Source organism: Giraffa tippelskirchi, chromosome 1, assembly GCF_054371585.1.
Source record: "Giraffa tippelskirchi isolate mGirTip1 chromosome 1, T2T-mGirTip1v1.2.pri, whole genome shotgun sequence".
In the NCBI taxonomy this organism is placed as follows: domain Eukaryota; kingdom Metazoa; phylum Chordata; class Mammalia; order Artiodactyla; family Giraffidae; genus Giraffa; species Giraffa tippelskirchi.
Window position 1 is genome coordinate 6,207,945 of NC_137275.1, and position 24,984 is coordinate 6,232,928.

Consider the following 24,984-nt stretch of genomic DNA (forward strand, 5'->3'; position numbering starts at 1 on the left):
TATATATATATATATATATATATCAATTGACCGGAAGTTCTTGAGCCAAATAGTCAATTATTTGCAATTTTGATGGCTTCCAGAGTCTTGGTTATAATTATCTAAGGCATGTAGCAGGATTTTAAAATTTAAAAGAAATTAGAAAGAGCATTCAGATATTTTTCTCTATATGCATATATAAAATAAATACACAGAGGTTGGCTCTTATGGAAAGAGCATCCTTGAAACCAGTGGATTGTCTGAAGTTGCTGTGGATCCCAGCTCTTTGCCCTGTAGAAAAACGCTAATGGTAGGATGTGGTCCGGGGAGATGCTGGTGGGCATACCTCTCAGACAAGAGCTCGGGGGAGGACAGGACAGGAGAGACCCGCGGGGTCTCCAGGATCACGTGGGAAGACGGGACCTCTCCTCTGAAAGGCTCAGCCCCACGACCACTACTGGAACTCTTCCAACTGCCCAAACCCAGGAGATTGCAGAGACCGCCATCCCTACTTGGGTTCTTTATTATGCAGGAGCGCAGGATAAATCAGGAGACAATAACAGTACTTGCTAGCCTTTAAGGAAGAGTCACAGTGTGCCCACCACACGCTGTCCATGTGGCATCTCACAGAATCCCCCCGGGCTGTGTGGTGTTTATAGCCTTGTTTTGTAGAGACTCAGGGAGGTGGAGTTTCTTACTCGAGACTGAGGACAACATGGCAAAGGCGGGTTTTCACCTCCCACCTGACTACGCCCTTACTTATCGCTGTACATCAGCCAGCCTTTTCCTACCATGAGGCTTGGCCACCCCAGCAGATGTCAGAACAAACACAAGGCAGACCCTTTCCCAATGGACTTGAAATCTCATTAGAGGTCAGAGTGGACAGATGGGAGGAATGGTGCAATGATCTGTCTACATACCAGCTCCCCTTCCTTCCTCCTCCCGCACCCTGCGACAATAAGCTTATTTTAAAAAGAAAGTTAATGAAGCAGGTGAGGCATACATTAATAGTAAAAGATCCCTAAGGCCAGGTTCCATGGCTTATTTAATTTTGTATTCTCAGGATCTGGCACAAAACGTCACAGAGTAGGTGCAGGTGGCTGTCCTTGGGATTCTTCAGACAGGAATACTGGAGTGGGGTGCCATGCCCTCCTCCAGGGGATCTTCCCAAACCAGGGATCGAACCCTCTTCTCTTAGGTCTCCTGTGTTGACAGGCGGGTTCTTCACTGCTAGTGCCACCTGGGAAGCCCACTATTATAATGATTGAGTTTATTCTTAATTGAATGAAAAACTGAAGTGGCAGCTTTTGTTGCAGAGTACATACTTTGTTTTTTAGTGTTTTAAAGATTGGAAAATATTTCTGCCCTTAAACGCTCCTGGGTTGCTGTACGTTCAAGGAATGCCAGCAAGACCTTCCTGAGGATCCCTATCCTCAAGCGTCTCACAGGACCTCCCATCACACTGAGACCCCCATTCTGCAGGCATTTGATTTGGGATGGGCCTAAAATCCTAAGGGCTTCCCAGGTGGTGCTAGTGGTAAAGAATCAGCTTGCCATTGCAGGAGATGCAGGAGACTCAGGTTGGATCCCTGGGTCAGGAAGATCCCCTGGAGTAGGAAATGGCACCCCACTCCAGTATTCCTGCCTGGGAAATCCCATGGGCAGAGGAGCCTGGTGGGCTGTAGTCCATAGGGTCGCAAAGAGTCGGACATGACTGAGCATGCACTGTCCTCACTTGATGTGAAAATTTCTAAAATATTCAGTGCACACATCAAATAGAAGGTGTCTGCCTCAGTAAAGAACACAGATTATTCCCACCCCTCGTCCCTAGTATTCCTAAAGTCACAAGACATTTTAGATAGAAGACCAGGGGAACCGGTCCCAAATTCTTATCTGTTGTCTATCACGATCTGTCTGCATCTCATCCTCTTCGTAATAAGCACTTCCAGCCTCAGGAACCTTGAGAGAACTTAAAAGCCTTAAGGGCCATGGTTGTCAGTTGCCTCGGAGAGGCTGAGTCAACCCTGCTTCCGGGCCCCATGGATTAAAGCGAAGGGAAAGAAGCAGTAATCCCATGACCTTTGAGAGCTCTTTGAAACCAGGATAAATGTTGATTTGGTTGGGTTGGAGGACTTCGGCTGGAAAGGGGTCTTTTCACAGTGTGCTCTCCCTCTGAGGAATTAGCATGACTCTGATGTTTGGTTGCCAAGGGTAACGTGGACCCCTCCAGCCTGGGTCCAGCACGCCTGTGCTGCGATGACGTCACCGCTCACACAAACTGGCTCTGTGCTTGCCCCACCAGGTGGCTGGTTTGCTTGGTCGTCTGCTGCTTGCTGACCCTCATCCTGGTTTTCTACCTCCTGGGCTTGCTGTGTGGCACGTTGGGCTACGACCAGAATGCCACCCCAACCAGACGAGGCTGCGTCTCGAACACCGGGGGCCTCCTTCTCATGGTGTGAGTCTCAGTCCTTCCTTGGTCTGTGAAGGGTGGAAGCACAGGGTAGGGACCCTGGTGTGACAGGGACCCGGCGGCCTCCGGGCCAAGCACTCTGTGTTCCAGTGACCGACAGGGGAGACCTGATGTGGTTATGCTTTCATTGGTTTGGGAAATTCCATTAAGCATAAAAATCAAGGAAACTCTAGGTCAGTGGCACTTTGAGAGACAAGCTTAAAATCCATGTTTATATGTATATTCATGTGTGTATGATAGGCTCCTCCTTAAAGCAGCTATCAGGAAATTATTTCCAAGTTTGCTTTCTTAATTCTCATTATTTTCCCCCATATCTGTCTATCTCTCTGGGCTTCCCTGGTGGCTCAATGGTAAAGAATCTGCCTGCCAAAGCAGGAGATGCAGGTTTGATCCCTGGGTTGGGAAGATCCGCTGGAGAAGAAAATGGCAACTCACTCCAGTATTCTTACCTGGGACATTCCATGAGCAGAGGAGCCTGTCGGGTACGGTCCATGGGGTTGCAAAAGACTCAGACACGACTTAGCAACTAAAAAACAACAGCATCTATCTATCTATCTATCTATCTGTCTATCAGTCTATCTATCAGTCTATCTACCAATCCATGCATTCACCAGATACTTTCTGAAGATTGACCTGATAACAGACTGTGTTCACTCTGAAGCTCTAGAAACTCAATTTAGAACAGAGATTGTGGAGCCAGCACCCTTGGGATTTAGACAGGTAGCCTGTATTCGTGATGGGATCAGATATGAAGTACCAGCAGGTGCTAAACGTGACGGAGACTGGAGCAGTTATCCCTGTTTCAGTCTGATTCGTATCCAAGTTCCTATTTCTGTAAAGAAAACCCTTTACTAGGTTATAACAATGCAGACGGGGCATGTGCTGGATGGAAGTGGAGGTGGAGCCAGAAATGTAAACCAGTGACCAGGGGTAAAAGCTCGCAATGCTCCCCAGAGGGGAAGCTGTATGATATTCTCTTTTCCAATAAACTCTTGGGAATAAGTTGGGGATGGTGGTGGTGAGGATCCAGGGGAAGGTTAAGATTTAGAAGAAGTATTTTGGGTCATAGGGAACCAAAGCCACAGCCATTTCTTTACTGTGTCTATAGTGACATGCATTAACTTGCTTTTTTAAACTTTGGGTCCCTGTAATAATCTGGCTTCTTATGAGCTGTGACTCTAAAGTTGAGTCCATTTCCGTAAAGCTTCAGGCTTCACTGTAGTACAAGCCTTTATTCACATGAATACAGGCACATGAGTTTTTGTTTTATTGAAGCATAGTTGATTTACAATGTGTGTTAGTTTCTGCTGTACAGCAGAGTGACTCACATGTATACATTCCTTTTTATATTCTATTCAATGATGGTTTATTCCAAGATATTAAATATAGTTCCCTGTATATACAGTAGGATCTTGTTGTTTATCCATCCTAAATGGCATAATTTGTATCTGCTGACCCCAAACTCCCAGCCCATCCCTCTCCCTGCCCTGCCCACTCCCCAGGCAAACATCAGTCTTTCTCTATGTCTGTGAGTCTTTCTGTTAGGTTCATTTGTGGGTTTTTTTTTTTAAGTGAAATTTTAAAAAATAACCTTAAAGCTAATGACATGGGAGTCTGCCAGAATTGGACAAAGCTGGACAGAGTTCCACCCATGGAAAAGCCTCCTTGCTCACATGGCTAAACTTCAGGAATTAAGCCAGCAAGGGAAAGTGTATTTGCCCAGCCTTTTGTTTAAATGTCCGAAGCTACAGGCAGAAGATTAACTTAATGTTCAAAATTTAATAATGCTGTCACTTGGCTATTTTGTCAGTATTTTCAGGGTGAATTTATGTGTTGTTGATACATCTTTTTAATTATTGAAGGAAGGAAGTAAATTGCTCTGAAAAGGTCCAACTTTCATAAAAGTCTATTCTACTTTTTGGGAAGAATGAAAGCAAAAAAATGTGATATCTACCTTCAAAAAAAAAAAAAAAACAGAGTCATGAGCAAACTGATGGAAGGCTGAGAGCCACTTTAGTTTGGATGTAATACTCACATCTCAGGTTAAGGAATCTCTAAACGGTTAGAGTCACATGTAAACCTATGACTTAGGAGCCATAGGACCCATCTCAGCAGTAGGGGAAAGGCTGGTAGCTATCAATTGCTGTCAGATGCATTCTGGGTGGTCTGTATGCGATTTTTTTTTGTCCCGTCGAAGTCCACCCCTCAGCATGGCATGCTTTGCTATGCTTGGCAGAATGCTGCATCTTTTGAGACATCTGTTCAACACCTGGATGGACTCATCAAACTAGGAGAATGCTGTTTCTTCCTTCTAATCACTGACTTGCTCGTAGAAATGAGAAAGAGTATATTTAGTTCAGCTTCAAGCCAAAACACCACCTGCTCTTTGAAAGTGGTTGATGCTGTCCAGTCGAGAGTGTGGTCTCTCTAACGACCAAGCAAGAGTCCTTGCCTCCCAAGAGGATCCGAGTGAAAAGATCTGAAAGGAGTAGTCCTGGCTTCTCTGTGATCCTGTGTCTTCCGAGGCTCCGGGGAGCACTGTAGGGGCTGAGTGGGGTGCAGTGGTGAACGTCCATCGGCCACACCACAGGGCTCCCCCCTCTTTAGAAATGAAAACAGAAAAACCCCGCAGACAACCCATCCTTCCCTCTAACTCCGCTCTCTGCACAGACGTCTCGAAATGAAGATCTGCGTCTGCTGCCCTTTTCCTGGTCTCCCACCTCCTGCCCAGCCCGAGCCACCGTGATTCCTCACCTGTCACTGTCAAGTCAGCAGTGACCTCTGCATCTCCAGTCCAGTGGACTTCTCTGAGTCCTTCTCGAACATCACAGCAGTGACGGAACAGCTGCCCCTCATTCTGCAAACACTCCTTAACTCCCAGTGACCTCATATGCTCTTAGTTTCCTTCCCACCCTCCTGAGCCTCCACCTTGGTCTCTTTTGCTGACTGTCTTTCCACCACTTCTTGCTCAAATGGTGAGGTTCCCCCAGGCCCAGTCAGTCCTAGGCTTGCCCCTGCCTTCCCCCGCAGCCCCAAGAATCAGTCATCATTTCTAAGCCACTGACTCCTTAAAGCAGGTCTGTAACCCAGGTATCCGTGCTCCAAACACCAAACTGCATCTGCGCAGCGTCTCCTCCACCATGTCTCCCGGTAAAGAGGACCTTGTAAAAGTCGATCTCCTCCCTCTTCTCTGTCCTTGCTGCTGACGAGCCCTGGTGCACCCTTCCTGCTCCCTTCCCTGCACTTCGAGCACACGAGTCTTCACCATATCCTCCTGTGTCTTCCTCCCGGTTCAGCCCTCTTTTACCCTTGACTCCACTTCACCACTCCCAGCTGCGACAGGCCCCCATCTGGGGCCAGAAAGAGCCAGCTCCCTGACACCCTCCACTGTGGGCACCTGTCCATCCACCCTTCACACGTGGCCAAGAGGGCTTGTTTTGCAGAGAGAAGTCGGGGCGTGCACCTCCCATGCTTAAAAACCTTCAGTGGCCTTCCCTCCGGGGATCCTCCAGGCTTCCCCGCTGGATGCCCCTGCCCGCCATCTGGGCTGTCCCTTCACACCGCCTCTCTGTCTGCGGCCCTCTGAGCATCCGAATACATCCGCCCCTTTCAGACTCCCCAGAGTACATTTCCTGCTGCCAACTGAAAAAGATGCACCCCCTAAAAGCTGAGAATTATGCTGTATTTGGCAGACAAAACCGAGGACTTAAGGCCAGGACGCAGCCTGTCAAGTTGCTCTGAGGGAACCGCTCTGAAGAGGTGAGGGGGGAGCCAGGACACGGAGGAGTTTTTCCGACAAAGACCTGGTCCTCAGAGCCTCAGAAGATTAGTGCTAACTAAAGAAATCCACGTGGGATTTGCCTCTCTGGGTCTGAGTTACTTCACTCAGTATGTTACATGATGTTGCTTCTATGTGGAATCTAACAAACAGGGTACAAATGAACTTTTATTTGTAAAACAGCAGTAGAGTCATGAACGGACTAAACAAATGTATAGTTACCAGGGAGTAAAGGGTGGAGGGATAAACTGGGAGATTGGGATAGACACGTACACACACTACGGGATATAAAATAGATCACTAATAAGAACCTGCTGTATAGCACAGGGAACTCGATTCAGTGTTCTATAATGGCCTATATGGGAAAAGAATCTTTTAAAAAAAAAAAAAAAAGTGGACATATGTATAGGTACAACTGATTTACTTTGCTGTGGTACACCTGAAACTAGCACAACATTCTACAAATTAAAAATAAAATCTTAACAATGCAGGCGGCATGTCTACAGATTCATTTCTATTAAAAAAAAAAAAAAAGAAAGCCAGATAGTCTGCGCTCACTGACATCATTCCTGTGACAAGCACCTCAGCTATCCTGGGGCCCATGTCTCCTCAGGGGCGTCCTTTCGGGGTGGCTACAGCAGGTGATGGTGATGGGGGGGCATCCTGTTTCCATCCTGAGCCCCTCAGGGCTCACCATTGGGGCAGGAGTAATGGAATGGCCAACGGCTGCAGCGTTCTTTGTTTGCTGATACGACAGGCAGCATTTTCCATGGACACTAACTTACAGCCTCCTCACTCACTGGACAGCCTTGGTTCCCTCAGATGACCCCAGGTCCGCATCTGTGCCACAGTGCTGGGCTGCAGGCAGGCCAAGGACCCAGGGCTAAGCATCCCCTTAAGATGCTCCTTGCACTTCCTGTCTGCATCCCTGGGTAGGCCGAACCGGTTAACCTGCCGAAAGCTGACATCCCAGGTCATTTTATACGTCGAATAGGTAGAATGAGTAAGTTCTGGTAGGTAATAGTCAATAACTGCCTGTAGAATTATTAACTTTTTTCTTTTTTTCTTCTTTTTTCCAGTGGGGTTGGATTCAGTTTCTTCTTTTGTTGGATAGTCATGACTATCGTGGTTCTGACTTTTATCACTGGTGGAAATATGGAAAAACTGGTCTGTGAGCCTTACAAAAACAAAAAGTTATTCCAGGTAAATATGGATTGTGTGTCCATTATGAAGGGCTTGAGCCAAAGCTTTTATTCTCCCCCCACGCCTAGTGGTTTTCTTCAAGAGTAAAAAGATGAGCACCTGGTTTCTATTCAGTAGGTTAAGATTCCATCTATTTGTCAAAGCAAAAAAAATATGGCAGTCCAGGTGACCCTTGAACACCAGGGCATTGGGGGTGACGATCCTCTGGGCATTCAACTTCCATTCAGCCTTCTGTTCACATGCTTACTCCAATATACCCTTCCTCGGATTCTGCCAACCTCAGACCACATAGCACTGTATTACTTAGTGCCGAAAAAAATTCACATAGAAGTGAATCCTCGCAGGTCAAACCCATGTTGTTGAAAGGTCAACTGTATTGTTTTTTAATGTCAATGAAATCAGTAACAGGAGTTAAGGCTTACTCATCAACGTTGGTTGTCACATTTGGGGAGATACAGTTCTTCTCAGAAGTAGCTCCCAAATGTGGAACATCGGAGGATAAATTGCCAGGTTCCTTCCATACCTCAAGAGGTTTCTGATATTTCAAAGAGCTTCCCAGATGACAGTTGCCCACACAGATGGTGGAAAGGCCCTAAATTTGCAGTGAAAGAGGGGACTTCCCTAGTGGTCCGGTGGCTAAGAATCCACCTGGCAATGTAGGGGACTCAGGTTCGATCCCTGGTGGAGGAACTAGCATCCCACCGCCCGTGAGCAACTAAGCCTTCGTGATGAGCCCGCGAGCCACACCTCGAGAGTCCATGTGCTGCATTAAGACCGGATGCAGCCGATAAATAAATCTTCAAAAAATATTGAAATGAAGGAGACTGATAAATGGCATACCTCATGGCTGAGGGTTGTCCCTGGTGGAAATCTGATGAGGTAGCTGGGAATTAAATTTGAATTTCACTTTCTCCCTCTACAACCAACTTCAGGTTTTAGGGCACCGTATCCAAGTTTAGCTTCATTAGTTAACGAAGACATTTTGATCTACAGGTCTGTCTTCTAATTTTGACTTTCTAGTGTTTTTCTCCCTATTTGATTTTAAAAATATGTTTCCACTTTCCTGTTTTATTGTACATATTTGTCCACCTCACATCTGTTATAAAATCAGGTGAGAGACTCCTAAGATAAACCAGTTGTGTGGAGGTTTTTTAATTCCTCAGTTAGTTCAGGAAGATTCAGTTGGGAGCATCAGTTTGTCACACTATCTCCCTGTCGCCTTTTGATAAAAAAATTAATACATCAAGCCCGACTTCATCATCTTTTTTTTTTTTAATTAGTTTATTTTCTATTTTTCTAACATCACAATATTGTATTTGTTTTGCCATACATTGACATGAATCCACCACGGGTGTACATGTGTTCCCCTTCCAGAACCCCCCTTCCACCTCCCTCCTCAACCCATCCCTCCAGGTCATCCTGGTGCACCAGCCCCGAGCACCCTGTATCATGCATTGAACCTGGACTGGCGATTCGTTTCACATATGATAATTTACATGCTTCTATACTATTCTCCCATATCATCCCGCCCTCGCCCTCTCCCATAGAGCCCATAATACTGTTCTATTTATCCGTGTCTCTTTTGATGTCTCGCATACAGGGTTATCTTTACCGATTGACTAAATACCATATAAATGTGCTAGTATACTGTATTGGTGTTTTTCTTTCTGGCTTACTTCGCTCTGTATAATAGGCTCCAGTTTCATCTTTTATTCTATGTTAAGTTGTTAAAAAGGAATTCTTTAAAAGTAGAGGAGAATATTTTGAAAAATGAGGGTATTTCCCATTTACACTCAAGTATGTATACAGTCACGTACTCATTAGCACATCTTAAAATTACATACTGTGAAGCTGAAGAATGTGCCTGATTTAACTCTGTTTGTCTAGGGAGAAAGCGTGAAGGGCTGGGTATACTGCTTCATGGCTTTCTATTAGATATTCTGAATCAAATTATTCTTCAGCCATGTCTAATCTTATTCTGCTTAAGTGTTCCTCTCAAAAACATACTCTTAATAATTCATATGGCTTCTACCCAGTGACCTGTCTATTCCAATAACACTTTTATTTTCTAGTTTAAAGTTGAAAATCAATGAAGTAAATCATGATATAAATAAAAATATCCCAAATATTATATGTTTAACAGAATATTCATTTAATTATATGCATGTATATTAGTGTAAAGCTGTCTTTAAATTTCTTCTAGATTTTGGACACTCCATATTTACTAAATGAAGATTGGAAATACTATCTCTCTGGCCTAGTATTTAACAAACCAGATATTAATCTCACTTTTGAACAAGTTTACAGGTATGAATAATTGCATTATGCATTTTTTTGCTGCTTGGAATGTTGTGTTTTTACAGTGAGAATTTTACTCTCAACATGTCTTTCATTTGAATGGTCAACTTTCCAATTTCAGAAGTAAGCCAGTCTCTGGTCTTAGCAGTAAGACCAAAAAAGCATTCTTCCCTGGAAAACCCTCTAGGACTTAGGATGCTGCGTCCCAAGTCACTCTGTCTTTATCACTAGAATTCATTGGTAGAGGTGACCCTAAAATGCATTCACGGGACCCTGGGAAAACTGTTGAGAATCACCCTGCCCCCAGGTAAATGCCGTATAACAATTTAGAATTCACTGGATGAGTCTGTCAGTGGAAATGATAGGCATGGGATTTCCCTTGAGGCCCAGTGGTTAGGACTTAACCCTTCCACTGCCAGAGCCCAGGTTCATCCTTTGCTCAGGACCTAAGATCCCGCAAGCCTTGTGGGACAGTAGAAAAAAAGAAAAGAACAGAAATATACAGTCTTTAATAGGAATAGGAAAGAGTTTTATATGAGCCAAACTGAGGACTCTAGCCAGGGAGACAGCCTCTCAGACAGCTCTGAGGAGTTGTTCCAGAAACCATGGCTTTGGGCACAGTTTTATGTCTTGTTAGGACAAGAAACATTAAAGTCAGGGATACATGCATTAAAGATTTCAAAAAACAAAAACAGATCAGCGTATATACAGCAAGTCAATATGGCCTTGGCACCTGAAGGGTGGTCTTATCACCAAGGGAGAACCAGCATTGATGTCCCAGGGAGGGAGACATTTAATCTTTATTTTGATGTGTACATTCCCCTGGTCACTGCACCCTTTTCTTTCATAATTTCATTGTACATAAGCTGACGTACAATGTCTCTTTGACGGGTCACAAACAAACTGTTTTAATTAGCATAAAATTTGAGTTAGATCTTGCAGAAGCCAGAAAGACGTCCCCAGACCTCCATATGCGAACATCTCTCATCAGGACCGAGTCTCTCACGGGCTGATAGTGGTGTAGCCTGAGGACCAGGCCGTGAGTCAGGATGCCTGGGCCCCAGGCCGGGCTCCACCCCCAGGGCCTCTGTGATCACGTGGTCCCCTTCCTGTCGCTTCAGTAGGATGATCATAGTCAGCTGAGTATCACCAGCTCCCATCACTTCTAGGGAAACAGACGGTGAGTAAGTAGCACATGGGTCCATCCACCTGGCACCCAGCCCCCATGGAAGACTTGCTCATCACCTGGGGTCTTTTGCTTTGCCCAGAGGGTCGCAGGAGCCTTCTCAATAGTGTGTTCTAGGAAGACACTTTCAATCTTTTGGAGTCTCTGTGCACCCCAATGAATGCAATGAATGAAACCCTCACCAGGCTTGAGAGAAGGAAGCCAAGCTTCTCAGCCTCGTCTGCCAGCTCTTTGGGATTCTGGCTCCGGCGGAACTCTCCGGTCTTTCCTCTGGTGGTCAGTGCATCACCAATGCCAGCCTTCTTGGGGTTCCCTGGAGAGGAACATCACCCCTCCCAGGATTCTGGGAAGTTCTTCTCCCAGGCGTCCCTCGGGGCCGGAGAGCCTTGGCAGCTACACAAGAAAGCGGCACCCAGGGAGAGGTCATCTGGGTGGCAAGGATGTGCAAGGGTGTGGCCACCCTGTCGAGAAGGCATTTGTCATGTTTCAGAGAAGCTAGGAGAGGTGGGGCCAAGTTAGGTTTGCAGCCAAAGTAGATGTTTGTCAGCCCCTCCCTGTCTCCTACCCTTAGTCCAACCTTAGGTTTAGTAGGTAGAGCTCAACCCTGAAAATGTGGAGGGAAATGGTCAGGAAGGGGCTTGATAGAGTATTTTTTTAATATTTAACAACCTCAGATATGCAGATGATACCACTCTAATAGCAGAGGGTGAGGAAGAACTAAGGAGCCTCTTAATAAGGGTGAAAGAGGAGAGTGAAAATGCTGGCCTGAGACTCAACATTCAAAAAACTAAGATCATAGCATCCAGTCCCATCACTTCATGGCACATACCTGGGGAAAAAGTGGAAGCAGTGACAGGTTTTATTGTCTTGGGCTCCAAAATCACTGCAGATGGTGACTGCAGCGATGATATTAAAAAATCCTCACTCTTTGGAAGGAATGCTATGACACCACTAGATACCATGCTAAAAAGCAGAGACATGACTTTGCTGACAAAGGTCTGTCTAGTGAAAGCTATGGTTTTTCCAGTAATCACTTATGGATGTGAGAGTTGGATCATAAGGTTGAGCGTGGAAGAAATGATGCTTTTGAATTGAGGTGCTGGAGAAGACTCTTGAGAGTGCCTTGGACAGCAGGGAGATCAAACCAGTTAATCCTAAAGGAAATCAACCCCGAATATTTATTAGAAGAACCGACACTGAAGCTGAAGCTCCAATACTTTGGCCACTTGATGTAAAGAGCCGACTCTTTGGAAAAAACCCTGATTCTGGGAAAGATTGAAGGCAGAAGGAGAAGGGGACGACAGATGATGAGATGTTTAGATAGCATCAGGAGCTCAATGGACATGAATGTGAGCAAACCCCAGGAGATAGTGAAGTACAGGGGAGCTGGGTGGGCTGCAGTTCATGGGTTGGCAGTGAGTTGGACATGACTTAGCAACTGACTAACAACAAATTTATTTATTTATTTGGCTTCACTGGGCCCTTAATTGCGGCACACAGGATTTGTAATTGTAGCACATAAACTGTTAGTTGCTTCATGTAATTTCTAGTTCCCTGACCAGGGATCAAACCCAGGACCTTTTGCATTGGGAGTGCATAGTCTTAGCCATTGGACTACCAGAAAGTCAGTGGATAGAGTCTTATATATATAATTTTATTTATTTATTTTTGGCTGTGCTGGTTCTTCGTTGCTAAGCAGGCCTTTCTATAGCTGCAGTGAGCAGGGGCTACACTCTAGTTGCCTTGCACGGGCTTCTCATTGGGGTGGCTTCTCTTGTTGCCGAGCACAGGCTCTATGGCATGCCATCTCAGGAGTTGTGGCTCCCCGGCTCTAGAGCACAGGTTCAATAGTTGTGGCTCATGGGCTTAGTTGGCCCATGGCATGTCGAATCCTCCCAGATCAGGGATCAAACCAATGTCTCTTGCATTGGCAGGTGGATTCTTTACCACTGAGCCACCAGGGAAGCCCGATAGAGTCTCCTAATAAATATTTATTAAATCTTTTAATAAAGATAATGCTTGGTAACACATCTCTCTGACAGGTGTTGTTTTTTTCGGGTTAGAGTTTATGTCTTCCCAATTTGTAAACTTTGTTATCACTCAGAGCACTAAGGCTGTAGTACTTACCTGTTCTCTTGTGGGCTTTCCTGGTGGCTCAGAGGGTAAAGCGTCTGCCAAAAATGCGGGAGACCCGGGTTTGATCGCTGGGTCGGGAAGATCCCCTGGAGAAGGAAATGGCAACCCACTCTAGTACCCTTGCCTGGAAAATCCCGTGGACGGAGGAGCCTGGTGGGCTATAGTCAGTGGGGTCGCAAAGAGTCAGACATGACTGAGCGACTTCACTTTCACCTTTCACCTTGAATCTGTTCCAAACGTGGGACATCAAGGAAAAGAGAGAAAGGCATCAGGAGTGGTGCGCGCCCCCCCCGGGGGGCGGATTCCTGGGTACATTGGTGGCAGCTTACTGCATTGACACCCAGCTGCCACATCGTGTTCATATTCACGGATTAAACAAAGGTGAACAGTTAACCTTTCTCTCCATCCTTCGCAGCGGACAGAGGTAGCCACAATTGCCCTTTTGCATCCTGATTTCTCTGTTTATTCCCTCAGTGACTGCAAAGAAGATAAAGGCCTTTATGCCACACTTAAGCTTGAGAACATCTACAATGTCAGTGAACAGCTCAACATCACAAAGGTGAGTGTGTGTGTGTGTGTGTGTTAGTTGCTTAGTCGTGTCCGACTCTTTTCAACCCCATAGACTGTAGCCCACCAGGCCCCTCTGTCCATGGGATTCTCCAGGCAAGAACACTGGAGTGGGTTGCCATTTCCTTCTCCAAAAGGAACTATAGAAAGAAAGAAAGTGAAGTTGCTCAGTCATGTCTGACTCTTTGCAACCCCATGGACTGTAGCCTACCAGGCTCCTCCACCCATGGAATTTTCCAGGCAAGAGTACTGGAGTGGGTTGCCATTTCCTTCTCCAACAAAGGTAAGTAATTAGGACCAATCAGAAAATTTACATTTTTGTTTACCAAATTCAGTGGTCCCATTTTCTCTTTTGAGGTGGAATTCACATTAGATAAAATGAACCGTTTTGAAGTGATTTTAGTACATTTGCAAGGCTGTGCAACCCTCACTTCTGTCTAATTCTAAGACCTTTGCCTCCCCCCACCAGCCCCAACCAGCTGACTTTCCTGAGACATGAGTTTCTCCTGTGAATGGAACAAAAGCATATCCAGGGTTCTCCCTGCAGACCCTTCACGGGGAAAGGGTTTAGCTGGCTGAATGTCGAAGTCCCTGGAGACACAAACTCTATTTGCTCCCGGGGTATTGACTCTCCCAGACCAGCCATCCTTTTCTGCCAGATCCCTGATGAGGGACAAGAACTGTGGCCCACAGGGCCCTTACTCTGTGTGAATGGCGGCAGGACCCCAGGGCTCCCAGGTGGGCCCTTGGCAGGACGCAGGATGGCAGCAAGGATGGAAAGGGGCTGAATGGATGACCACCTTTCCTCCTTTACCCAAGCCCACAGCCGAGTCTGGAGCCTTCAGACTCCAAGGAGAGGCCCCTGCAGAGCATACTGGCTCGAGGAAGGGGTGAGGGGGCTCCGGCAGCCCAGGCCTCCGGTGCCCTTAGCCTAGGTGGTGCCCACTCCCTCACGCCTAGAGGCCTGCTGGCTTTCCTGCTGTGTAGGAAAGAAGCTAAGGAAGCTGATGTCTTCTGGGCTTCCAACACAGAAGCAGATATCAAGGAAAGTCAAAGGAAGAGGTGCTTCCCCAAGCCCCACAGCTTCTGTGCGGAGGCATCACCAAAGGGGTGCCAGGAGGTCAAAATGGCCTATTGGAAAGCTGTGTACAAATTTCGTGTTCTCTTCTCTAAACATACCTTGCATGCACTCGTAAATACAATACCATTTTGCAGGCAAGCTCCAAAGGGATGCCCTCTGCTCGCTCACTCACGTTGCCATTTTCTCAATGATGAACAGTGCCCTGGACACACGAGGCCCCACAGTCACCAACCGCAGGCCCGTGATCTGGAGTGTTTCTCCTACCCAGTCCAGGGCAGGCCACCTCCTTCCCCTGGAAAGCAGCCCGCCGGGCCCCTTTCAGCATCTCTGTTGGTCAAGACTTGGTCAGAAGCCACCTCCTTTCGGAAGCCCTCCCCAGCCCCCTGCCTTGCAAGGCCCGTGTCCTGATGCAGTTCATGTGCCTTTATCACAGCACCGCCTCTTCGCTTTGAGATCTTTAGGGGGTGGAGATGCAGCAGGCTTTTGCTTTGCATCCCAGGTCCTTACATGGTGCTTGGCCTGGGGCCCAGCAAAGAAGGCTGGGAGTTGGGGAAGGGCTGGGAGGGCAGACCAGAAGACGAGGAGGACATGCCAGTCGGGTGCAGGTGTATTTATTTTTGGCCCGAGTAATTTTATTGCTCCTTTAAAGCATTAAGTTGGTGACATTTTTGGAGACGAGTGGACTTACTAATCTTTTTTTTTTTTTTAACTATGCAGCATACTGGAGACATAAATAGTAATTTTGAAAATATGAATATAAGAATTGAGGATATAGAACTGCTGGATAAAACAGGAAGGGAAAACCTTATGGATTTCAGATCTTCGGGAATAGACAGAATAGACTATGCTGCCTACATGACCGCGGTATGACCCGTGTGTTCCTGGATGATCTTTTGCATGTTTTTTTATTTGTTTGTCTTTTGTTTTTGTTTTTCTTTAACTGAGATGAGATTTGCACAACACTGAATTAACTCTTTTGTTACCAACTGAATAATTCACTAGCATTTAGTATAACTGCACTGTTATACGACTACTGTCTCTAACTAGTTCTAATGCATGTTTATCACCTTCAACAGAAAGCTCCGCTCCCGGTAAGTAATTGCTCCCCGTCTCCCACTCCAGCCCCTGGCAACCATCACTCTACATTTCGGCTTCTATGAATTTCCCTATTCTGGACATTTCATATGAGTGGGGTGGCTTTTTTTGTCTGATGACCTTCACTGGTCCATTTCATGTAGCCTAAGTTTTTAGAGATTCATGTCCATTACAGCAGGTACCAGTACTTTGTTTCTCTTTATGGTTGAAAACAAATTATGCTGTTTTGTATGTATAAATAAGAATACAGGGGTGTCTAGCCTTACCTTGTGTTTATGGACCCATGTTCACTCTGTTGCTTGTTACAGGTTGTTGTTGTTCAGTCATTAAGTCGTGTCTGACTCTTTGTGACTCCATGGACTGTAGCCTGCTAGGCTTCGCTGTCCATGGGATTTTCCAGGCAAGAGTACTGGAGTGGGTTGCCATTTCCTTCTGTATGTTACAGGTTAAGGTTTAAAAATCCCATCTCCATAACACAGTTTTCTACACCTTTTTTCTAGACTGAGAGCAGTCCCACGAGAGTAAATCTTATGTCATTTGCAAACAATCTCCGAAGAAAAATCAGCCAGCTGGTGAGTACAGACGATCCTGTTCAAGGCTGTCCTTGCTGTAGAGGGCGAAGGTCAATACCATTCTTAGAGGAGCCATGGAAGAGGTTCCTGGCGCCACAAGTGCCCCTGGTATAAAAATGCCCCTCTGTGCCTGTTGAAAGCTCCCATCAGTGGCCGCTACCATGTGGCCCGACAGTCCGTGAGCTTGTGTGGGTTCCCAGGGCGGCGTTCCAAGGCTGTCCCCAGCCCTACCGCTTTAGCACTGGTCTGCTTTCATGCCATCCGCCCCTCCACTGCCCAACACCAGTGCACGCATATTTCTGCAGTATAAGGAGTGGTAACGATGTGGGAGCGGGATCCCACTTGGTGCTTTATGTCTCCAAGGATGAGCAGATATGGAAGGACAAAGAGTGCCTCAAACCCTTTAAGCTTCCCCGTCACCAGCTCCTCTGCTGGTTGATGACGGGTGTCTGCCACTGGTCTCTTTCCCGAAGCAGCAGGGCGTGGCAGTGAGGACCCTGGACTCGGGAGGCAGTGCTCAGCGCCCCAGTCATGTCCAACTCTTGTCTACGCTATGGACTATGGGCGTCTCAGGACCATCCCTCCAAGTCCATTATCATATAAGAAGGGCTTTATACCTGTGTCTGGTGGTGATTAGAGAGAGTGCTCCAGAGTCTGGAAGGAGATACTAATGTTCATTTACTGTCTTTTCTTTGTAGCCCTCAGGAAACTTGAAAAACAACTTGAAAAATCACGTAGATACCTTAAAAAATATTCATCAGAACCAAGTCATTCCTTTGCAGAATTCAATGGTAACAGTCTACACCTTTTGCTATTTCACTGTAACCTGTGCAAAGTCCGATTCACCTAGCCCAGTGATATGTTTGCGTCTCACACGCGGGTCAAATTCAGTTAACCTCAGGCTAAGAAACGGAGCTGTTTTTAAAAGAAATGGTAGTAGCTGGGCTTTGAAGAGGACTCATTTTCAACGTTTACACGTCCTTTTCTGCCTTTTCCTATCTGTGTGTGAGCAGTTTAAATGTGCAGTTGCCTCCGTCTGTTTTGCTCTCATTCTTCACGGCCTTAAAAGGCTCCCCTAAGCCATGAAGGTGGTAAAGTGCTGGACTCCATCTTACCTAGTTTATGCTTATCAAACTCTCGGTGTTCACACCTCGCCATGACATACATGATGGCAATGCGACGGCCTTTCTGTCTGCATTTAGCTCTGCTCCCTGTTCCCCTTGTCTTCCCTCCTCTCTTCCATCCGACTTTCTAACTTTTCTCTTCTTTTTTTTTTGCTTTGAATAATTAATTTTTTAAAAATTGGGGTATAATTGCTTTGGGCTTCCCTGGTGGCTCAGAGGTAAGGAACCTGCCTGCCAATACAGGAGACATGTGTTCCACCCGTGGGTTGGGAAGATCTCCAGGAGAAGGAAATGGCAGCCAATTCCAGTATTCTTGCCTCTGAAATCCCATGGACAGAGAAGCCTGGAGGGCTACAATCCATGGGGTTGCAAAGAGTCAGACATGACTTAGCGACCAAACACCAACAACAGTAGTTGCTTTAGAGTGTTGTTAGTTTCTGCTCTACAACGAGGTGAGCCAGCTGTCTGTACACATATGTCCCCTCCCTCTTGAGCACGCCACCCACCCACTCCCATCCCACCCGTCTAGGTCATCACAGAGCACCACGCTGAGCTCCCTGTCTAGACAGCAGGAGCTATCTATTTTACACGCTAGCCATCTGTTTTACACATGGTTGTGTGTATTTGCCAGTCTTCCTCTCTCAATTCCATCCTTTCTTTTTATGCTCACTACCCTCTGGCTTCTTTCTTAAATGCCAGAAAGGAAGCAGAGAAGAAACGTAAGCTCTTGAGTCATGTCAACTTGATTTCAAGTCTTGCTTCTGCCTCTCCCAAGACTGGTAGCTTTAGTTTTTCTTGTTTAAAAGCGGGAGAAGGGGTCCTTGCCTCACTGTTACCTGGCTGTTGGAGATGCAGGTTCTAACATCCCAGAGAGACTCTGCAAACAGGAGCCGTTATTATTATGCTTGATGTGTGCTTGGGGCAGGGGGTCATGTATGCAGTTGTCAGGGGAACCAGCTTCCAGAGTCAGCCTGCTCAGCTTTGAAGAAGCTTATTCGTTGGCTTGACTCCAACTTTAGAATCTTCTAGAACTAGTTTTTATCATCTCTCTCTTCATGTTCCCTCTTGACTTTCTAATTCACAAAGTCCCCTAGAATTTTCTTCATTTGTGTTTGGGCTCATCACAGTTCTCTTTGTGCTATCCTTTATGCCCTGCACAAATTTGTTAACATTTTAAGTTGGTTTGGACATGTTCCTTAAATGATTTCCTTCAGGTAGACACAGGCCTCCTTGGCCTTTGCACAGTTGTGCTGACCTACAATTAGGCAAGTTGTTCTATAGATGTGACCTATGACCTAAACCAGGGCTTCGCAAACTGTAGCCCCTGGACGCCCCCCAGCCTGCTGCCTGTTTTTTATTTGATTAATTAATTAATTTTGGCCAAGGCCTGTGGCTTTCGGGATCTTATTTCCCCAGCGAGGGATCGAAGCCAGGTCCCCAGCAGTGCAAGCGCGGAGTGGGAAGCACGGGACTTCTAGGGAATGCCCCTCCTGCCGCCTGTTTATTAGAGGCACGGCTCTCCTGGAGCAGAGCCGGGCCCATCCTGCTTACAGATGCTCCGTGGTTGCTCCCGGCTACAAGGGCAAAGTGGAGAGATTCGGACAGAGTGTGGTCCCCAAAGTCGAAAATATTTCTTATGTGGCCCTGAACTGATCAAGGTTGCCAGCCTCTCATCTAAACCAGGCACAGGAAGCCACTGTGGTGGGGCGGGTTTTACTCTGAACGGCCTGCCTCAGAAGGGTCGTGTGGCTCTGTCACATGTGAGTAACTGCCTGTCAAAGCTCCAGAAGATGCGCTCTGATTTTCTTCTTCAGGTTTTCTTACACCCAGATACGTGAGGTGCATATCATTCCCTGTGTCTGGCATTTTTTCTTGAATGAATCTATCACAGAGTAAGGTCAGATTTGATGGCTGACTTGGCGTGGGGGTGTAGGGGGGTGGACACAAAGATCATGTGATCTTCTAGTTTCACTTACCTGGAAATATGATCTGTGTTTGTCCCCCAGAGCTCCATGCACCAACAAATGAAGGGGCTTCATCACAGGACCAGCGGATTGAAGGTAACGATGTGTTTTCTTTCTCTGTCTTGGGGTCTTGTTACAAAAGTACATGGAGACTTTCAGAGGTGTTGGGTTTTGCAGTTATTTTAGGTAAAATCAAGTCTCAGTTATCCACCCATTTTAAACACCAGACTGGGTTTCCCCGTCCTCCCGTTTCTAAAAGACTTCTGTAAATGCAGACTGCATCCTGGCACACTGTTGTCTACTCAATAGAAAGCCGTGTGTGGACGTGTATAATGCAAGTGTAGGAGGCCCGTGGGTCACTTTCACAGAGATACTGCAGCTTCAGAAAAAGCCTCCAAACCTCAGTGCCTTCCGCCCACAAATTTTCATTCTCACTGGAAAACCAGCACAGGGTGACCCCAGCTGCATTCCATCTGCCAAAACAAGTTTCACACAGCCAGGTTCATCGCAGAGTGGGGACGTATACCCATGCCCTGGGAAGCCAAAGCTGGGAGGATATCACTAACCATAAACTGCTAGTACAGTCTTCACTGGCAAGTCATGGTGCTTTGGGGCTACGTGAACTGTATTTGCATTGATATACAAACAGTCTGATGAATCCATATGTCTCTTGACACCGTGTCGCCCGTTGCTATGTTTTGCAGATCAGAGTGTCCAATCTCATTTTCTTTTTGAATTCTACCCAGTACTTTCTCACCAGCCAGCTGCCCACAGTTGTTGTTGAAGTAAGTTGTTATACCAGTAGGGGGTGTGCAACCATAACCTCATGTTCCCTAGAGAGTGGTGGAGTCATTCTAACGGCCTTGTTGCTCTTTGATGTCTCTCCAGGAAAGTAAGCAGTTCGGGAATAAGATAATAAGCTACTTTCAACGTTATCTGCAGTGGGTCAAGATGGCCGTAAGTGGAGTGTCTTTGATGGACCTAAGGGGGCGTGTCTGGGGATAGTCATTTTGTAGGATAAAACCAGGATTCAGAAATTAGACAGGAGCTAAGTAAACCTTGAGCCTAGGGGTCACGAGTGGAGGAAACCATAAGAAGTCGCACAAATGCTGCCCACCCGGGGTGTCTTCCCGGGTCCGCCGTCATGGACGGCTGACCCCCATGTCCTACCCCCCCCCACCCCACCCCGGCTCCCTCTGCTCCTTGCTCTAGGGATTCTGGCCTCCTCCACTGTGTCTCCCCTGCTGAACCATGAGCTGCTTACTCTAGGGGCCATTTGCAGCTGTGGTTTGTCCACGCCCTAGGCAGCACCGAACCCGTGATTAACACGTCAACGGTGTATTTGTGGATTCGGTATTTAGACAACAGAAGTTTTATTTTCTCAAGATTCTGGAGGCTAGAAGTCCAAGTTCAAAGTGTGGGCAGTTAGTTTCTTCTGAGGCCTCTCTCCATGGCTTCTCCTGTGTTTCCACGAAGTCTCCCCTCTGCATGAGTCTGTGTCCCGATTTCCTTCTTTTATTTAACATGAAGAGCGGTCCTGCTGGATCAGGGCCGTCTTAGCCACCTCACTGTAACTGAATCGCCTCTTCCAAGACCCCGTCTCCATATACGGTCACATTCAGAGGTACAGGGAGCTAGGACTTGACCCTGGGAACACGTGGGGGGCAAAATTCAGTCCACAAAGCTGGGTCTCCGTGAGTCGGTCGAAGGAGAGACGTCGAGGAGCAGAGTGAAGTTTCCAGTGGCGCACGTTGCTCCCAGCACACGGCCAGTGGAGAACTTAGCATCTCAAAAGGGCCTTTTGTCATCGTGGGCTCTGGGCCGGTCCCCACTGAGGACTGTTCCACTGGAGGTGGGCTTAGAGCTGAGTCACTCGGGGAGGGGCGGCCGGCCAAGAAGGACCCCGGGAAGTCTAGTGAGGCGGGGAGACTTAGGCCACCCTGAGCAACCAGGAGCTCTTCTGGTCCTGCTCGCAGCCCTTCACTGTCCGAGCGCCCTCCTCCTGCTCTCCTGACTCAGCCCGCATTCCAGCTGCAATCCAATCCTGCAGCTGGATTCCAGGAAACGTTCTCCCCTCTCTCTACACGATGCTCTGGGCGTGCCACACCTCCTCTTCCCCTGGGCCCCACCCTCTAGACCAGGCGCCCACCTCTCCTCCAAAGCCCAGCTTCCTGAGGTCTCCGCTGCCCCCCACGCCCCCCAGAGATGAAGACCTCGGGGTTTCCTCAGCGCTGGCCCGCCGGGCACACCCAGGGTAGGCAGGGGAGCCGGGACTGCACTGCCTTCGCCACCATCGCCTCCTTGCGTCTCCTCACTGGACAAGGGGCCACACGTCGGTCATATACCTGGAAAAGACCTGGAAGACGGAGCTGTTTCCACGTCATGGCGGGTGTCCATAGTGCTCCTGTGAACATGGGGGTGTTGTAGTTTCTTCGAACTCCAGGTTCCTTCTTTTCCAGATAGATGTCCAGGAGTGGGGTCACCAGATCAGATGGAAGCTCTGTTTTTAGTGTTTTAGGAACCTCCGTACTGTGCTCCATAGCGGCTGCACCATTTCCATTCCCAGCAACACTCCAGGGAGGGTTCCCTTTGCCTCACACCCTCTCCAGCGCGGATTATATGTAGACTTGTTGATAACGGCCATTCTGACTGGTGAGAGTTTACAGCACCGGTGTAGTCTTGATCTGCATTTCTCTACTAATGAGAAACGTTCAGCATCTTTTCACGTGCCTGTTGTCCATCTGTATATCTTTTTTGGGAAAGTGTCTATTTAGGCGTTCTGCCCATTTTTTGATTGGGTTGTTTTTTTGTTTTTTGTTTTTTGTATTGAGCAGTACAAACCGTTATTTTGGAGATTAAGCCGTTGTTGGTCCCATAACTTGCAAGTATTTTCTCCTATTCCATAGGTTATCTTTTCATTTTCTTTATGGTTTCCTTTGTGGTGCAAAAACTTTTAAGTTTAATTAGGTCTCATTTGTTTATTTTTGATTTTGTTTACATTACTCTAAGCCTGAGTCTAAGGAAATGGATCCAAAAAATACTGCTGCGATTTATTTCAGAGTATTCTGCCTAAGTTTTCCTCTAGGTGTTTCATAATATCCAGTCTTACAACTGGGTCGTCAATCCATTTTGAGTTTACTTTTGTATATGTTGCTAGAGAATGTTCTATTCTCATTCTTTTAGACACAGCTGTCCAGTTTTCCCAGCACCACTAGTTGAAGGGATTGTCTTTTCTCCATTGTGTATTCTTGCCTCCTTTGTCATAGACTCATTCACCCTAAATGGGTGAGATTAATTCTGGACTTTCTATGCTGTTCTATGCACCCTTCCCCTAGTTTTTATAACACTAACTTTGAAAAACCCTATAAAGAGAGTATATAGATTTGTTTGAGCTAGGAGAAACATAAGGTTATTAATAACATGAGTTGCCTTGTAATGTAAAGGTGGAAGATAAAGGGGAGGTGAGTCAACCAGTAAAGCGAAGGGAATAAGACACACCTCCAGCCCGAAGAGTCGTCTAGCGGCTTAGCGCACTTGCTTCGGAGGGTTTTGAGTGAATGAATATAGTTTTCTTAATTTGATGGGATCAGGGCATCTGTCTGTGATTCATTAAACTTATTTATTCTAACCTCAGTAATGAGTACCTTATTTTCTGTCTTCTCAGACTGGGTCCGCAGGTCCTGCCAGTTTTGTAAATAAAGTTTTATTGGCACATCGCCACACCCGTTTGTTCATATGTGGTTGTTTTCGTCCCACCATGGCAGAGTGGAGCAACAGATATGTCTCAGCCTAGCCTGCAAAGCCTGAAATATTCACATTCTGGCCCTTTGTAGAAAAAGTTGGCCAACCCCTGTTATAAAATGTACATGTATTCATTACTTAACTTTCCATTTTCTTCCCACATACTTTGTCAGATTACAAAGGGGTCAGGTAAGAAATTCAGACTGAGTCATTGTGCTGGCCACGAGTACTCTTTCATTCTCTCCAGAGTCTACCTGCTTGGGTCTGACTATTCCAAATAACAAGTGTTGTTTTTCAGCTGCTCAGTCATGTCTGACTCTTTGGGACCCCATGAACTGCAGCACACCAGACTCCTCTGTCCTTCACTATTTCCTGGGGTTTGTTCACATTCATTTCCCTTAAGTTGGTGATGCTATCTAACCATCTCATCCTCTGCCACCCCCTCTCCTTTTTTTCCTGAAGGCTTCTTTGGTGGCTCAGTGGTAAAGAATCCATCTGCCATTGCAGGAGACACAGGTTCTATCCCTGGGTCAGGAATATCCCCTGGAGGAGGAAATGGCAACCCACGCCAGTATTCTTCCCCAGGAATTCTCATGGACAGAAGAGCCTGGTGGTCTGTAGTCCATGGAGTCTCAGAGTCGGACACAACTTAGGGAATAAACAAACAAGTGAGGGGACTGAACACCGAGGCCCAGGGGGAACTGGGGTCTTGTTTCCGAGTAGATGCTTTCACGTGTCATAGAACCCATCCATAGAATCAGCCCTCAGCTCCTTACCCAGAGGGTCTGGAGATCCAGGGCTGAACGTTGTGTGGGATTGTGTGGGTGCGGCTCCATCAAAGTTTGCCTGTGTCGCTTACGTCCATAGATCACCCAGCAAATTGCAGCCTGCAAACCGGTGGCCACTGCCCTGGATTCGGCTATTAACGTCTTTCTGTGCAGCTACATCGTCGACCCCCTGGTAAGAGTTTCATCTTTCGAAGGAAGACACAATGAACTCACCGTCTTTTGCTTTCTCCAGATGATAGTTCACACTATAACAGAAAACAGGTTTCTGACCTCCCAGGAGGTCCAGTGGAAAAAGACTCTGTTACTGATGCAGCAGCCACGGTCTCAATGCCTGACTGTGGAACTAAGATCCTGCATGCTAGGCAGCCAAATAATGATAATAGTAAAGAAAAATTAAAAAATAAAAAATTTTTTAGAAAGAGAATAGTAGGCTTCAGTTTGGGTCTGTTACAGTTGTAGCATTCAAGACCTAAGATCTAAACTGTAGATGAATTTGTTGTGATACTAATAGGCTGGAAAATTTAATGTCCTCACTGCCTATCTTCATTCCTTGGTAGAATTTTATTTACAGAAGTCAGGAGACACCCATGAAGAAAACTTTTTGTTTGGCCGCACCATGCATCATGTGGAATCTTAATTCCCCAACCAGAGATGGAACTCATGCCCCCTGCAGTGGAAGGCAGATTCTTAACCACTGGACCACCAGGGAAGTCCCAAGAAAACTCTTTATTTGTCTGAAATAATTAGAAAGGGACATCAGTGGTGTGCAGATTGCCAGTATTTCAAAGGACTCTTAGTGAAGCTATATATGTAACCCTAAAACTGCAGCGAAGTTAGTTTAATTGGGGGGTGAATGGCCCTTTGAGATGCTCCCATTGGCCCTGACCAGGCCCCGAACCCGGGCTTCCTGCACCGGGAGTCCAGAGTTAGTCCCACCAGGGAAGTCCCGGCAGCTGTCTTTTAAAAAATACTTTAATGTTGCTTCTCAGACAGAACAGGATT

General features: G+C 46.7%; 1 protein-coding gene across 50 annotated transcripts in view; it reads left to right on the forward strand.

Annotated features, from left to right (window-relative positions):
* The window catches only part of PROM1 (prominin 1), a 139,950-nt gene that overhangs the window by 111,481 nt on the left and 3,485 nt on the right, over window positions 1-24,984 (forward strand). For all 50 annotated transcript variants that reach the window (XM_081588772.1, XM_081589654.1, XM_081589115.1 and 47 more), the window contains 11 exons: window positions 2,282-2,434; window positions 7,307-7,430; window positions 9,634-9,737; window positions 13,525-13,609; window positions 15,416-15,562; window positions 16,294-16,365; window positions 17,064-17,156; window positions 19,496-19,549; window positions 20,158-20,238; window positions 20,342-20,410; window positions 24,062-24,154. In XM_081588772.1, coding sequence (XP_081444898.1) covers window positions 2,282-2,434; window positions 7,307-7,430; window positions 9,634-9,737; window positions 13,525-13,609; window positions 15,416-15,562; window positions 16,294-16,365; window positions 17,064-17,156; window positions 19,496-19,549; window positions 20,158-20,238; window positions 20,342-20,410; window positions 24,062-24,154 — 1,075 coding nt within the window. The remainder of the gene's footprint in view (window positions 1-2,281; window positions 2,435-7,306; window positions 7,431-9,633; window positions 9,738-13,524; window positions 13,610-15,415; window positions 15,563-16,293; window positions 16,366-17,063; window positions 17,157-19,495; window positions 19,550-20,157; window positions 20,239-20,341; window positions 20,411-24,061; window positions 24,155-24,984) is intronic.